This window comes from Lactuca saligna, chromosome 6 (assembly GCF_052625555.1).
Source record: "Lactuca saligna cultivar CGN05327 chromosome 6, ASM5262555v1, whole genome shotgun sequence".
NCBI classification, from domain to species: Eukaryota; Viridiplantae; Streptophyta; class Magnoliopsida; order Asterales; family Asteraceae; genus Lactuca; species Lactuca saligna.
The window spans coordinates 102,546,215-102,562,586 of record NC_136422.1 but is presented as its reverse complement, the minus strand read 5'-3'; the positions used below and the strand labels follow the sequence as shown (position 1 = coordinate 102,562,586).

Genomic DNA, 16,372 nt, shown 5'->3' with positions numbered 1-16,372 from the left:
CTAAGCCTGAATTTTCATTGTAACTGCTCTACTTCTATTGGATTAAAATGGTTTGATTAGAATGGAAAATTTCAGGTTGTCACATAAAAGCACAAGTGGCAGATGTCAATTATTAGATGGGAAAATTGTGAGCTGGTAATCGAAGAAACAAACATGTGTTTTGATTTCCACGGAAGAAGCAGAATATGTTGCTGTTGCAGCTTGCATTTCTCAAATCATATGGATTCAAAGTCAACTGTGTGATTATGCAATCAACATGAAGAAATTTTCGTTGTATTGTGATTCACAAAGTGCCATACGAATTTGTCATAATCATGTGCAACATTCGAAAACCAAACACATTGTTCTTCGCTACCATTTTATCAAAGATCACGTTGAAGATGGAAACATAGAAGTTCATTTTGTAAAGACAATTGATCAGCTTGCCGATATCTTTACAGTTTTGGGCCAGGCATAAGTGTTTGTGTTGATGCTTGGTTTTGTATGGTTGTATTTATGTATTTATTGAAGTTTTTTATATGTATATGTTTACATTTTTTTGTATTTTAATTTTATAAACATATTTTTAACGTATTTATATGTATTTTAAAGTATTTTACATATTTTTTATTTATTTTTAAGTATTTTTTTATGTATTACATATTTATGTATTTTTAAATAAAATTTATATATAGATGTTTATGTATTTTTATGTAATTTAAATGTATAAACGTATTTTTACGTATTTATATATATATATTTAAGTATTCTACATATTTTTATGTGTTTTTTTAAGTATTACTTATTTATACGTATTTATGTATTTTTTTAAAGTTTTTTATATAGATGTTTATGTATTTTAAATGTATAACTGTGTTTTTTTTATGTATTTATATATATTTTACTTCAAGTTGTATTCACCATTTCATCCAATGTGTATATCTTTTTCGAGTATATCTATATGGTTTTCCTACATATCTACATATTTTAAGCTTTTCTCATTTGTTTATCTTGAAATTAAACATCAAATGAGAAAAACTTAAATTATGTGGAAGTTGTGCGAATTAGATGAAATAGTTAAGACGACTTGAAGTAAAAAATATACAAATACGTAAAAATAATATGATTATACATTTAAAATACATAAAATCACATATATATATATATATATATATATATATATATATATATATATATATATATATATATATAACTAAAAAAATACATAAATACGTAAAAATACATATAAATACATAATAAATAAAAAAAAAACACATAAAATAAACAATCATACCCACATAATAAAAAAATATGTAAAAATTTTAAAAATACATATAAATACATAAAAAAAATATTTATACATTTAAAATACATAAAAAATAATTAAACATATACATATAAAACTTTAAAAAATACATAAATATGTAAAAAACATAAATACATTATAGACAAAGTTGCAAAAATGGTTCCTATGGTATGCATTTTTTTGGGGTTTTAGTTTAAACCTCGGCTTTCTTGGATTTATGGTCCTTTTGAGCTGGTTTACATGCAGTTTTGGTCCCTGTCCAAACTAAAAAGACCACTACACCCTTAATGAATTTAGTTTTCATTTTTCTTTCATTTTTTAAAATTATTATTATTAAATATAAAAATAGGCCCACCTTTCTCTCTCTCTCTCTCTCATATGTGTAATGATTTTCTTCCTAAAAAAACCCACACAACTTCTTGTCAAAATTAAAATCAGACAATTTCACAAATACATTCATATTGTGGTCTCTCACATTCTTAATCAATACACATATACACTTAATAGAGAAAGCTTTTGTCACACCCCCGAACCAGACGGTGGAAACGTCCGGGGGCTTGTGCGTGACTTCATCTTGAAATATCATTACAGTGAATATAATTGAAACATAACATCATCATCATCATCATCACACATGTAATATAACAACATTCATTGTTTACATCGAGTATTGTATTTAAATATTACATGCCAAAATAGTAAGAGTATGATGAAACAAAATATAACACAATATCCATTAGTTTGTGTCGTTCATCTTGCTTCAACGGTTTCCTAAGAATACAAGTTATTTTGAAAAACGGTCAACATAAAAATGTTGGTGAGTTCATAAGCATGTTTGTGAAAATGATTTGTATAACTTTGAAAACCACCAGAAAATCCGATATTTTCTGAAAACTGTTTAGTGTGTTTGTGTTAAATCTTGTATTAATGCATGTATGTTATTGTTTATTTGACTAAAAAGGTAAAGAGAATGTATAGAGAATGTAAGAGCATGTAAAGAGAATGTTCCCAGACAACCCGATGTTGCCTATAAAAAAAAGTGTTCCGTAAACTTCATAACGTTAATTCCTCTAAGCGAGCCGTCATAACCATACTAAATAATGACAATTTCACCTGTCTTGGCATCGTTGGATGCCGGTTTTGACTTTGATTATAAGGTTTTCGTCACCCTAGACTGAGTTAGTCTAACTGTAGCGAACAGCTCAGGTGTGGGGTGTCATCCCCGTATAGATCTATACACAAATCCCCATTCTCCCTCCAAGAGACTCTGGTTATAACTACAGGCTACGATTGTACACTTAATAGGTGCCAACTGACAAAAACTCGCTAGATCCTTAATCGAATTTACGCGAAGAAAAAGGTATAAACTCATTCCAGGACCAATGATTTATGTAAGTGAACCACTAAGGCATCGCTAAACATGTAAATCATTTCAAGACCCAAATGGAATGAAATTATATAACATGGGCCCGAAATATATATGAAAGGACAACTAAGGCCCATTTCACATGTAAAGTATTTATAGGTCCAAATAGCACACAAATAGTATCCAAGGTCCGTCGCACATGTTAATGGGTCAATGAGGCCCAATAAACACATACATGACCTCTTACACATAAAAATGGGCCACTTGATGAGAATTGTTATCGAGAATTTTGAAAAGAAAAGATAGATTTGAACGATTAAAGATGAAGAACACAAAGAGTAAATATTAATCAGATCTCATATTGATTAAGACTGATTACAAAATAAGCAGAAGAGAGTTCTAGCATTCGTATACTCTACTTCTAGCCTAAGTCCCTATTTATAGGGAACAAACAAAAAATATACTAAGTCTATACATTTTCACTTCGCATAAAAAATGACTTAGTAAAATAACATAAAATGTGAAACTACACAAAACACTCTATTCGACTTTTTACAATATACATCAACATTCTCCCCCTTTGTAAACAGTCGATGCAATTCAACTCATAAGCTTTTGAATTGCAGAGTGAATTGTCCTTCGCACTTCTCCATACCAGGAGATCACCTTCTTCAAATCTTTCTTGTCTCCTTCGTTATTCTTCTTGCAATTATTCATACGTACAATGAAGTGCGTATATTGCGAAGAATTATATCTTTCAATCTCTGAGACTTTGAACAAAAACTTCTTCGGATTTCCTTTTGTATCCCTTCCAGAAAACACCATGCCAAAAGGTTTCAGGCATATTTCACCAACACCATACTTTGACAAAGCAGATTGAGTCAAAGTCTCCTCCCATGGAACTTTCACTTCCCTTCCGAGCACATTTGCTAATTCTTCATCTGTGAGAGCTAAACAATCGAAATAGTTATCAATGAATGTCTTCACATGTGCGAAGCCAACCTTGAATACATCTGTATCAGAGACTTTAAGATTGTTTTCTTCCATATGCTTCAGGATCAGTGCTACTTGAATTAAATCATTGCAGTTCATCAATGGAAAGTCAGCAACTGTGAAGTCATATTGTTTGTTGTCAGCTCTGATAACAAAATATCGAAAATTTTGAAGCATCTCTTCAAACAAAATATCCTTCTTTATTGTCACCACCTTTTTGATTTTCATCAAGGACCAAACTTCATCTTGATTCTTCCCCAAGACTGCATGAAATCTGATTTTCATTTGAGTATAATCATTCGGATTATCAAATTTCTCACTGATCTTATATTGATTGATGAACAACATTTCATTTATCGGGAAATCCAATTGGCAATGATCTAAGTTCGCAATATCATAACTTCTTTTTGGCTTCTTCTCGAACTCATACATCTCCCTACACACAACTTTTGACTCTATTGTTTCATAAGAGTAAAGTTTTGCAGGATCTCCTTTGTTCATGGAGGGAGGATCACTTGCCCTTTGTCTCATTATACTCTGAACTTGTCTCATCCTCTCCATTTCAGCCTCAGCCTCAGCTTTCAACTCCTCCTTTGATTTTTCATATAATATTCCTTTTCCTCTTCCTACAACATCTTTTTGAGGTTTTGAGCTTGAACCTCCTTCGTTTCCTCCAATAACAATACCTTTGGTAATTGTTTTTGTGGTAATTGTTGTTGCAGAAATCGGTTTCATAGGAATCGGAAGAGTAGCTACAACTGTTTTTGTGGTAATAAGGATATGAATATCGTTTTTAACCTGTTTGTTATTGTTTTGTTTATTTTAGCTTGATTATTTACATAATTGATATCTAAACCCCACTTTTTGTAAAAATGACGTTCTTGGCCCAATAAGCAAAAAATTTGCGATTAAAGCCCAATTTTGTAAGAGTAACACTTTAGTCTTCATTTTAGTTCAAAACTTGTGTTGATGACTAGTTTGTGGTAAAAATAACATTCATAAACTCATTTTTGTCAAAAATATCATTTTGGCTTGATTTTTGTGAAAATGCACATTTTTCTGGTTTTGGGCTTTTCCAACCTAGTTTTTGGAAAATTTGTAGAAAATTCATCGTAAGTCGAAATTTGGATCCGTAAGCTCTGGAAGTTTGGATATTTTGTCTACTTTGTTCACAATGTTTCTTAAAATTTTTGATGCCCTCAAACTAGTGTAAAGTTTCTCACCTTCACAGGTTGGTCCGAAAGTATTTCAAATTTGATAGGCAGTTTTGTAAATTTCACCAAAAATTGTAGAAAAAATCGTATGAAAACGTGAGAGTAGTCATTTTAAAGGTGTAAATCTGAACTTTATCCATGTAAAACAGTTTTGAAAAATACTTCCATTAAGAGGGTAAAAACAGTTCGAGATTGGACCAAAACTTTTCTGTCAAGGGCTGTTTGTGAGTTTAGTTTATAGATCTTTGAACCCAACACTCATTTTTGCTATATCAAGTATACAAATACCAGATCTACAAGTTTACATGTATTATATGAGATAAAACATACTTTACTCATGTTTCATATGAGGATCCTAGTGATACACTTCAAGTTTCTTAACATATTTTTAGATTAGTGAAGAAATCAACACAAAATCACCAAATGTTTCAAGAAAACACACATAATCATGCATATATACATAGATCTACACATAAGACTTGTATTCTCCCCCCCCCCCCCCCCCCCCCGAAAAAAAAAAAAACAAGTAAAAACAGAAAACAAGGGGGTATGAACTCACCTTGTTTGAAGATTTCGAATTTTGATGAAGAAATGAAGAGATTTTTGGGTCTTAGCACACCTTTGTTGTGGATCTCGAGTTTATGAAGCTTCTAAGGTGTGATCATGGAATAAAACCATGTGAGAAGGAGTTGTTCATGTTATGATGAAAGAAGATACCTGTGTTTGACAATAACTTACCAAGTTAGAGAAAAACTTGCAATGATCCTCTTGATTCACACTTGTATTACTCGAAAATTTGAAGGGAAAAGGTGAGTGAATTTCCTTGAGTTTGAGAGTAAAATGGAAGAGATCATTGAAAGTTAAATGATGGTGGTGATAGCCGAGAGTATGAAAAAGAGGGAAAGAAGGAGATTATGTAGAAGTGTGGTAGCATGGAAGTATAGGATTTCTTGTTACATGGTGGGTAATGTGCCTAAAAATCCTATAGCCCATAATAAGGTGTCTTTGTATGAATTAATTAGATTTATTCATTTTTTTTATAAGTTGGGCCGAGAATGGGCTTGACAAGATGATAGAATGGTTTTGGGCTCCTTTCTTGACTTGGTTCGAAGTTATGAAGCCTAAAATAATTCGGCCCATTGGGCCCTTAAGTGTGTTTACGACCTAAATGGCATAAATGGATGGGTTCTAAAGTCCATTAAGGTTAATTGGAGTTGTTATTGCCCAATAAGGCCCATTAGGGTTAGAATGAATCATTCTAGGCCAAAATGATCCAAAATGTTATAGATTTGTGAATTTGGTCCATTTAGAATCCAATTAGGGTTTCCAAGCCCAAAATGGTCGAGTTGGATGCTTATTGGTCCGTTAGGCCCAATAAGGAAATACTAGTCCATAATAATCTTAAATTAGGATTTCTAAGGTTTCCAATCCTTAGTTGAACATATGAGATGTATTTGAACGAGAATAGAGTATAGGCCTTTACAATGGATGATGCTTACATGGGAATATAATTTCCTAGCAAAATACCAGTTGTGACATCATCCCCCCGTTAGAGGGAATTTTGTCCCGAAATTCTTTCGAAAAATAGGATCATGAATGAGAGAATAGGTGAGGGTACTTCTGCTTCATCTGGTCTTCACGTTTATATGTGAATTCCGATCCATGCTTGGCGTTCCATCGATCCTTCACAATCGGAATGTGGCTTTGTTTTGTACGCTTTAATTCCCTATCCAATACCTCGACTGGTTCTTCGACGGACAGGATATTCTTGTTTATTTCGATCTCTTCTAAAGGGATGACAAGAGCTTTTCTTGATAGTCACTTTTTCAGATTCGATACGCTGAACACAAGGTGTACGTTGCTGAGCTCTACAGGCAGCTGCAGCCTATAAGTCTTTGGACCAATCCGAGCAAGAATCTCGAACAACCCGATGTATCATGGGTTTAGTTTTCTTGTTTCCTAAATCGAATCATTCCTTTCCAAGGAGCTCTTTAATGGTTTCTTCCCCAAAAATTCATCAAGAACATCAAATTAGATACAAGAATTTGCCATCAGAACCAGAACAACACCAGATCTCATTTTGAACTTTTTCCAATAAAACCTAGATCTCATGTCAAGCTTCTTTTGGTGAACCTCCAAAGATACGACTCTCGCTAATTCGTTCCTCAAAACCACCAAGACCTGCAAAACTACTCACCACTTCCATCGCACGCACCACACCACTAATAGCTTCACCTGAAACCACAAACCATAGAATCAGATTTATTCCTTTGTCGGGTCTATGTGGGCCTCCCCAAAATCTATCAATTCGTTGATGTGTTTTGGGGGTGAATCTAAATGGGTTGCATCATCTCATAATTGGTTCATCATTCAGGGGAGATTTGGTGTTGTTGGTGGTTGTGTTTGGACTTTTTCGCCATTAAAGCAGAAGAATCATTGAGTTTGTTGCTTGAATTTGCTGGTATTAGAGCTTTGTTGGTTCTGTAAGACAAGAGAGATACGAGAGGAACAAATAGATCACAATCTTCCTCCACTGCTTCTTCGTTATTAGATTCAAGATGGTTAAATCTGATGGAGGTATCTATAAATTACCACTGAGCCACAATAGTACACATAAATCCAGATACACATATAAAGATAGGGTTCATAAATCAAATAATATTGCAGACTTAAGGTTCAAACAAATCAAACAATAGTTCAACATATTCACGGTGAGGGGCATAATGATAACCTGATGAAGCTTCTTGAAGATTTGAGTATCGATATCTCCAATTTGAACTTCAAACTAATCTTCGTGACTCACTTCGAATAGAGAATACAGAAAGAAGCTTTCTACTATGCAATCCAAGGTTTATGGGTACAAGTGGAAGTCGATCTGAGTTGATTTGCCATTAAGAGGAAAAGGGGTGGAGCCGATCGGTGGGCAGATGGTAGATCGGATAGAGATATGACAACAAAATGCGAGTTCAATATGTGTTGGGCTGGAGAAGATGCTCATAAATTGATTTCTTCCAAAATAGAAAGATTGTTGGTGGGTTTGAGTTGCAGGGAGGAAGACCAAGGGAAAAGGGAATGTGTTTTTGATTGTATATGTTGTTCTTGAATAATCGTTGTGCGAGAGAGAGAGAGAGAGAGAGAGAGAGAGAGAGAAAGAGAGAGAGAGAGAGAGAGAGAGAGATTTGGTATTTTAAATTTTCTTTTAATCAGAAAAATATTTAAATAAATAAAAAACTAACAAATCAAAAACCAAGGGCAAAATCATCTTTATAAAAAAGTTCAAAACAAATCGGACCAAACTCACAACAAAATGAAAAGTTTGGACCTTTGGTGCTAGTCGAAACTTTTTTGGACCAAAGTGACAATTTTCAGTTAACCATAGGGACCATTTGTGCAGTTTCGTCACAATCCAACCTTATGATTCTTGAAACTTTTCTTATTGTGGATGATAAGGGAGAGTGCTTGGGTGATGTGGGACAATGATGAGTTAGCTTTGAGAATAAAAACTAACCAAGTGTAAGGTGCTTGATTCGAACTCGAGACAACAATGTTCAACATCAAAGCAATTTACCATTGAACCAATGATCTTTTTATGTTATATACTCGCGAAATATATATATATATATATATATATATATATATATATATATATATATATATATATATATATATATATATATATATAATTCGCATAAAATATATATAACAAGTCGATTTTAAGTCAGGTTCAACCCAATGGGCTGAGTCGATTCCTATGGGATGATTTTAAGTATTAAAACCGAACCCAAAACCCATTTTTTGGTTTTTGGAAATTTATACCCAAACCCAACGGTTTGGGTTCGGTTTCGGTTTTATCCGTTTTGGTTCGGTTTCGGTTTTGCAGTTTCGGTTTTCCTCAACTCTATTTTTTGTAAATTCAATAAAAAAAAGAGGGAAAGGAGGGGAAGAAATTTGTTCTTATTCTATATTTCCTAGTTAGAAGGAAATAAAAGAAAATTTGTAAGTTTTTGTATTTATAAGTTTTTGTGTTTCCGTGAAAAAAAAAAAAAAAAAAAAAAAAAACACTTAAAACTTCCCTCTCTTTCCTCGATATCACATATCCCTCGGGAGTAAGGCGTCAACTTCCCTCTCTGTCCTCAATATCACATATCCTTCGGGAGTAAGGCGTAAGAGAGCAAACGTATGCATTCCATCAAAGTAGTAGCTTGGTGAGATGCCCATATATGGAAAGCTCTACATTCTTCTTCTGCAACTGCATTATTTCTTTCAGGTAAATAACATTTCAACTAAGCATATTTTATCCCTATTTTTGTTTCACTACTATTCTAACTATGTTTTGCCGTCAATTGATTCGTTTCCTAGTTCCAGTCTCCCAAACAATATCATAGAACTTGTCGTATCGTTTTTTTCTTAGTCTTAATTTTGTTTCTTTCTTCATGGGTTTATTATCACTGAAACGATTTATATATTCGCTTCAAGCTAAATTTTCTATTTTGAATCAAAAAAACAAATACCAAAGCCTGCAGCAACTAATCTGTCGATTCTAACTAGGGTTTTGAACTCTAATTTTGAGCCATTTGTTGTGAAAGCAATGATCGCAAACACCTTTTGGGTTCCACTTCCACCTCATTTAGCTCTTAATGCTGGTTGTAAATCCAGATCACAAGTTCTTGTTAGGAGTATATCTCGTGAGGATCCTGTAGTATTATCGGATTCTTTAAGAGTTGATGAATTACCTTCTGTTGGTGAGAGGACTAGGCTAAGTTATGAAGTTATAGGAAAGAAAAGAAAGGAAGATGTTTCTGAAAAATTAGAAGTTTTATGGGATGATGGGTTTGGGTCTCAGAGTGGTGAAGATTTCTATAAATTGGCCGTTGATATTATTAAACCTGATGGTGGACCACCACGGTGGTTTTGCCCTATCTCATGTGGTACACCATTGAAGGATTCACCTGTTCTTTTGTATTTACCTGGTAATTAATTAAAAATTTCAAGAGTCTTCAATTCAATCAACACAGATAACATTTTGTTTGCAATTCTTGTGTAAGTGGTAATCTTATATGATGATGAATCCAATGATCTTTGATTGGTTCTGTAAAGTTGCAACTTGCAAGCAACCCTTTGTGATATTTTGTAATTTGAGCTTCGATTCACTTTTAATGTTTGGTTGTTTTAATTCATTCAGGATTGGATGGAACTGGATTGGGACTCATTTTGCACGAGAAAGCTCTTGGGAAGTGAGTCACTACTCGCATGTAACCATTTTCTTAATAATAGTGTAAACCTTTTAAAGAATATGAAATCATTGTCATTCTTGTAATCATCTTTGCTCTTATAAAAGGATTGGTATTTACTATTTCATATCCAATCCTTTGCAATACTAGCTTATAACATGCAGCTTGCTTTATTACAGAGTTTTTGAAGTTCGAGCTTTGCATATTCCTGTTCAAGATAGAACATCACTTGAAGGTATTTAGTTTCACTTGCATATATATATATATATATATATATATATATATATATATATATATATATATATATATATATATATATATATATATATATATATATATATATATAAACCGAACCAAAAAGTAACTACTTGATTAAATTCATGTACATAGACACACACACACATTAGTAGAAACTGATTTAATTCATGAATTTTGTTGCATGAAGATTTGATTAAATTTGTTGAAGAAAGTGTGAGGCTGGAGCATGCTTCATCTCCAAAGAAGCCAATTTATCTGGTTGGAGATTCCTTTGGTGGATGTTTAGCTCTTGCAGTTGCTGCTCATAATCCTACAATTGACTTGGTAATTATACTTGTGAATCCAGGTCAGTATTTCTAATTAATTTTTATTTTTTTAAAATCCAATCACCCATCTTTCTTCTATCTGTTTCAGCAACTTCTTTTGAGAAATCACAACTTCCAACTTTTCTTTTTCTAATCGAGTCTCTTCCTAATCTACTTTATGGCGCCTTGAGTTCAATCTTCTTATCTACAATACGTGTATGTGAATGTGACCTCTTTCTTTGAGCTTATACTCAACTTATGTTCATCTGATAAGAGTATGTTTATTTGTTGGCAGGGTTTAGTTGATATATTACCAAAAGATGCTCTTATTTGGCGATTGAAACTACTTAAATCAGCTGCTGCATATGCTAATTCTCATCTTCATTCCATTACTGCTGAAGTTTTGGTTTTGGCTAGGTTTCTTTCTTCCTCGAGCATCATTATTACTATTATAAAAAATTAGTTATTATTATCATCATCTCTTTTATTAGTGTCATAATAATTTATTAATTTGGTGGAATAACTTTTCAGTTATAAGGATAAGCTACTCCCTAGTGAAGATGAGGCACTAAGGCTTACAGGATTGTTAAAAAATTGCAGCTTACACTTCTTAAAAGGAAAAGGTCACATGATCCTATTGGTAATGTGAACTCTTATACTTTTGGTTCTTTTATATTGATCAATGTATAATCTTTTTTTTTTTTTTCATCCTCATTAAATGCCCTTTTATGAACAAAAACTTGAGATTCTTATCAATACATGACTACTTGACTCAATCAACACATCTTTACTTACAACAAAATATGTGTCGATTGCTCATTGATAGTATTAGGTGATTTATTTGTATTTTTAGTGCAGGAAAATGATAGGAATTTATTAACAATTATAAAAGGTTCTTCAAAATACAGACATACCTCATTCCATGATGAGGTCAAGGATCATCTCCCTCCCAGTATGTCAGAGTACAAAAAGGAAACCGAAGGCCATTGGTAACTAACTCAACATGTGCCTATTTCAGTTTTCTTTTTCTTTTAAATTTTTTTTATTTCATCTTGAGAAAGTTGCTTCGTATGAAATAACAATGTACTTTCATTTATATGCGTATCATAACATCTTACGTTCATTGCTTTATATTAAAGCATTCTGCTTTCAGTTTTTTCTTATTAAAAAATCTACCCTTTTATATCCCTTTATACTTCAATGACATTTCTTTAGTTGCATAAACTACAAAGTTGTAACTTGTAATAGGAAGAAATGAAAATTGGATGCTTGAATAGCCTATATTCACTCATTTCTTTCTAGTTTCTACATTAAATAAAAAAGAAACACTCATTATATATATATATATATATATATATATATATATATATATATATATATCATCTAATCTCACTAATACAGGTTATATCACCTTGCTACAAGTCCAGTGATGCTTTCAACAATGGAGGATGAAAAAATAGTAACGGGATTAAACGGGATTCCAAAAGAGGGCCCCGTATTATTTGTTGGGAATCATATGCTCATGGGGCTCGATCTTTTAATACTTCTCTTACAATTTTTGAAAGAAAAAAAAATAATTCTTCGTGGATTAGGGCATCCAGAAGGTCTTAAACTTGACATTCAATCCGGGATTCCATATATTTCAATTATTTTACGAGTCTTTGGAATGTTGCCTGTGACTCCGATCAATTTTTTTAAATTATTTTCTACCAAATCATACGTGCTTCTTTACCCTGGCGGCGCACGTGAAGCCCTCCACCGTAAGGTCCGCCACCTCACCACTTCATCTGGCTTATATTTTCAAGGGTTAAATGCAATAAATAGCAATCTACTTTCTATAAGGCTTTGTTGTAAAAGTGTGTGTTGATGTTTTAATTGTTTCTCAGGGTGAAGTTCATAAGTTATTTTGGCCTGAACAACAAGAGTTTGTAAGAATGGCTGCAAAGTTTGGGGCCACTATTGTACCTTTCGGATGTGTAGGGGAAGATGATGTGTCAGAAGTAAGAAATAACTTTTTTTTTTTAGATAATCGTAATTATTATTATTATTTTTTTAGGAAGCCAATAGGTTTTAAAAAGTACAATTCTTTTGTTTGATAAGATTTTTTTTTGAAAGTAGATTGTATATATGTAATCTGTATCTCCATGGATATGATTTTATTTTGATGGTTTAAAATATATGCAGATGATCTTGGATTACAATGACTGGAAGAAAAATGCTGCAGTCAGTGACTATTTAGAAGAAAGTAATGAGAAATCACTTCTTTTGAGGTAAACACAAACTTTTTTCTTTATGTTTTACTTATGTTTAACCATTTTGTTAAATGTTGAACATGTGTTTAATAATATAATAATGTGAGTAATGAAATTTGAGATTTGTTTTGTTATGGTAAATAGGCAAGATAAGGAAGGGGAGGTTGCTAACCAACAACTTCATTTACCATTGGTTATACCCAAGATTCCCGGGCGATTTTACTATCTTTTTGGGAAGCCTATAAAAACAAAGGGACTTGAGAAGATATTGAAGGACAAAGAGAACGCGAATGCATTGTACTTGCAAATAAAGAATGAGGTTGAAAAGAATATTGCGTATTTGATTAAGAAGCGAGAGGAGGATCCTTATCGAGGATTTGTGAAGAGGGTTGTGTATCAAGCAAAAACACAAACTCCTTTCGATCAAGTTCCGACATTTGAACCTTAGATGACACATGACTTGGATACTGTATTTTATAATTGGCTAAATGCAGGAAATAGCAATGTACTTTCATGTATTTGTGTATTATAGTATTCAGTTTTCATTTATATATATGTTATAGTTTGGTACTTTTTTTTAGTTAAAGGTATTTTATTTTATAATCTCTCGTTCGTACTTAAGACAACATTGAAATCACCGAAAAAAACATGTAAGTCACATTATTCTTATTCATAAACGCCAAAAGAAAGCTCCATAACTTTTTTTTTTTTGGCCTTCCTCCCAAGGAGCATAAACATTAACTATAAAACATTGAAATTTAGAAAGCATCCATTCCCCTTGGACAATAACCACATTATTAGTGCAAATAATCTTGTTTTTAATTAATAAATAAATAAATAAATAAATAAATAAAGACGGATGCCACATTGATAAAATCCCCCTGAACAACCATGAGCCGAACTAGTAGCAAAATCAAAAGAAAAATTTCCCAAACACTTCTAAGAACAAATAGATCAACATCATTCCTTTTGGTTTCTTAAATAGTAATAATCAACCATAATTCTTTTTGCCATCGAAGTAGATTGCTTTTGATTAATAATAGATAAAATTGTAAAAATGGTCCCTATGGTTTGTCAATTTCTGTGGGTAAGTCCAAAAAACTTTTATTAACAAAAAAGGTCCCTATTTGATGGTTTTGGTGCAGTTTTGGTCCCAATCTCGTTAAGTTTAATAACATGACTGTTAACTTTTAGCAAATGATTGATTTACCCTTGGGACCATTTTTGAAGTTTATCTTTTTACCAAACTATAAGGATCAATTATGCAATTTTTCTTTTTCATTTAAGTATTATATATTAATTATTTTAATTACTTTTTTCGTTTTAACTTTTTTTATTGTATTATTATATATTAATAAATATTATTTTTAATATATTATATTTATATATTAATAAATATTACTTTATTATTATTATTTTTTAAATGATTTTCTTAATTTCTTTCTTTATTGCATTAATTCTTTTTTGTTGGATTATTATATATTAATAAATATTATTTTTAAAATATAATATTTATCTATTAGTAAGTGTTATTTTTTTGGATGACAAAATTGCAAAAATGATCTCTGTGGTATGCATTTTTTTGGGGTTCTGGTCCAAACCACGAGGTTTTTTGGTTTTGTAGTCCTTTTGGACTGGTTTGTTTGTGAGAATGGTCCCTATACTTAACACCCGTTAAAAAAATCCGTTAACCCCCTCATGTGCCTTGCACGTGAGGGTATTTCTGTCTTTTTACTTACATGGATCATTTTTGCATACAAATGTCAACGTTTCCTTCTACCTTTTATCCCTCATTTACAATCCCAAACACCCATCAACTCCCCACCTCCCTCCTTCTTCCTTCTGCTCCATTAAACCTGCAAAAAAACATATTTCGTTATCCAAAGAACCTAATCGAAGCAAAAGGAGACAAGGTCATACTTTAAAGTCGAAATGGTGTACGTAATGTGGCAGATCAGACCAAAAAATGAAGTTGCCGACGTATCATCCTTATATGGTAAGTTGCTCTGTTTTCTTAAACATTCCTATTTTTCATTTTACCCTTGATTTATACTAAAATCCACCAAATTTTGACTTTGTTATCATGTACAATTTTGACTTGTAGCGGGTGCACCCACATGGTTTAGTATTACGCTTCATCACGGTGGGAAGTTTACTAAGTTACCTGACATAAAGTATACTGGAGGTGAAGTATGTTATGTTGATTATGTGGACATAGATGAGTTTTCTGTACATGAACTTAATGCCATAATGCTTGACCTAGGTTACCCAGACCCACGGATGATTGAATTGACTGATGAATCCCCAGTGATATACTACCATTTCAGGATACCCAGTGGTGACTTTCAATTTGGTCTTAGAGCTTTAGGGAATGATCAGGATGTTATCAATCTTTCTAAATTTATTCAAAATAACAAGTTGATTGAGGTGTACACAGTGTTGGGTTTTATACAAACAATCCTATGTGTGCATGCAACCCTAGATTTGGATCTATGTCTTCACTATTAGATACACAACATTATGAACACATAATAAAATCCTAATGATGATTGCTAATTTCGAAATTAACCAAGAAGGTTAAATTACATACCTCTTGTTGTTATATTGTAATGACAACTTGAATCATCAAACCCTAAGTCTTGAAAGCAAGCACCACTAGTGTAGTGCCTTTAATGGCTCACAAACACCAAGAGCAATTGGAGAGGCTATAAAGAGAGAGGAGAGGTATAAAAACTCGTCCTTAAGAAGCCTTGGGAAGGTATGGACGAAATCATGATTGGAGGGGTGTTTATATAGGTGTTGAGATAGGGTTTCAGTCCTTATCCTTATCTAGTTGCTTGCCCACCAAGCAACCCATAAGATAAGCCTTGAATCCTTATCATGGACGAATTCTAAGGCCTTATCACCTTAAATTCGTCCAACCTATCCTTAGGATAATCCTTACCCTATTTTGTAACTATCACATAATTACAATTCAGCCCCTCTAGTTTAATTAATTACATTTGATCACAAAATTAATTCTTAATTAATTATTGATCAATATTAATTAAACAAATATGATTTCTCCTTTAATATATTATTCTTATAACATATTAATAAATCATAATAACCTCTTTCTCTATTATTTCTCCAGTCAAGTTGCTTTGGTGAAGGCAACCCAAAAGGACCATGCACAATCGGGTCAAGTATTTACCAAATATGGTTACTGGCTTAAACACTAATCCAACAGTCTCCCACTTGGATAAGTCTAGTAACTACAAATGTAAGTACACCTCGATTTGCAATCGTAGCTCTCAAAGACGCTGTCAAACTCTGATCTTATCAGTAACCTGTCCTTCAGATAAGGGATCATATATTCCTCCATTCTAGATATCGTATAGAGATGAGACATGGATTGAAATTATTCTCTCAGTCTATGTGTTGTTTCTCGATTTCCGATTTACGATGACCGACTAATTGAACAAATCA

At 32.5% G+C, this 16,372-nt stretch overlaps 1 protein-coding gene across 1 annotated transcript in view; it reads left to right on the top strand.

The window, feature by feature from the left end:
* The window catches only part of LOC145002804 (phytyl ester synthase 1, chloroplastic-like), a 34,188-nt gene extending 20,786 nt beyond the window's left edge, over window positions 1–13,402 (top strand). The window contains exons 7-18 of the mRNA XM_078961998.1: window positions 9,069–9,125; window positions 10,041–10,092; window positions 10,269–10,324; window positions 10,535–10,693; window positions 10,762–10,868; window positions 10,948–11,069; window positions 11,184–11,292; window positions 11,511–11,641; window positions 12,054–12,417; window positions 12,539–12,652; window positions 12,837–12,922; window positions 13,049–13,402. Of these exons, the coding sequence (XP_078818124.1) occupies window positions 9,069–9,125; window positions 10,041–10,092; window positions 10,269–10,324; window positions 10,535–10,693; window positions 10,762–10,868; window positions 10,948–11,069; window positions 11,184–11,292; window positions 11,511–11,641; window positions 12,054–12,417; window positions 12,539–12,652; window positions 12,837–12,922; window positions 13,049–13,352 (1,661 nt within the window). The 3' untranslated portion in view covers window positions 13,353–13,402. The remainder of the gene's footprint in view (window positions 1–9,068; window positions 9,126–10,040; window positions 10,093–10,268; window positions 10,325–10,534; window positions 10,694–10,761; window positions 10,869–10,947; window positions 11,070–11,183; window positions 11,293–11,510; window positions 11,642–12,053; window positions 12,418–12,538; window positions 12,653–12,836; window positions 12,923–13,048) is intronic.
* Window positions 13,403–16,372: the final 2,970 nt, after the last annotated feature.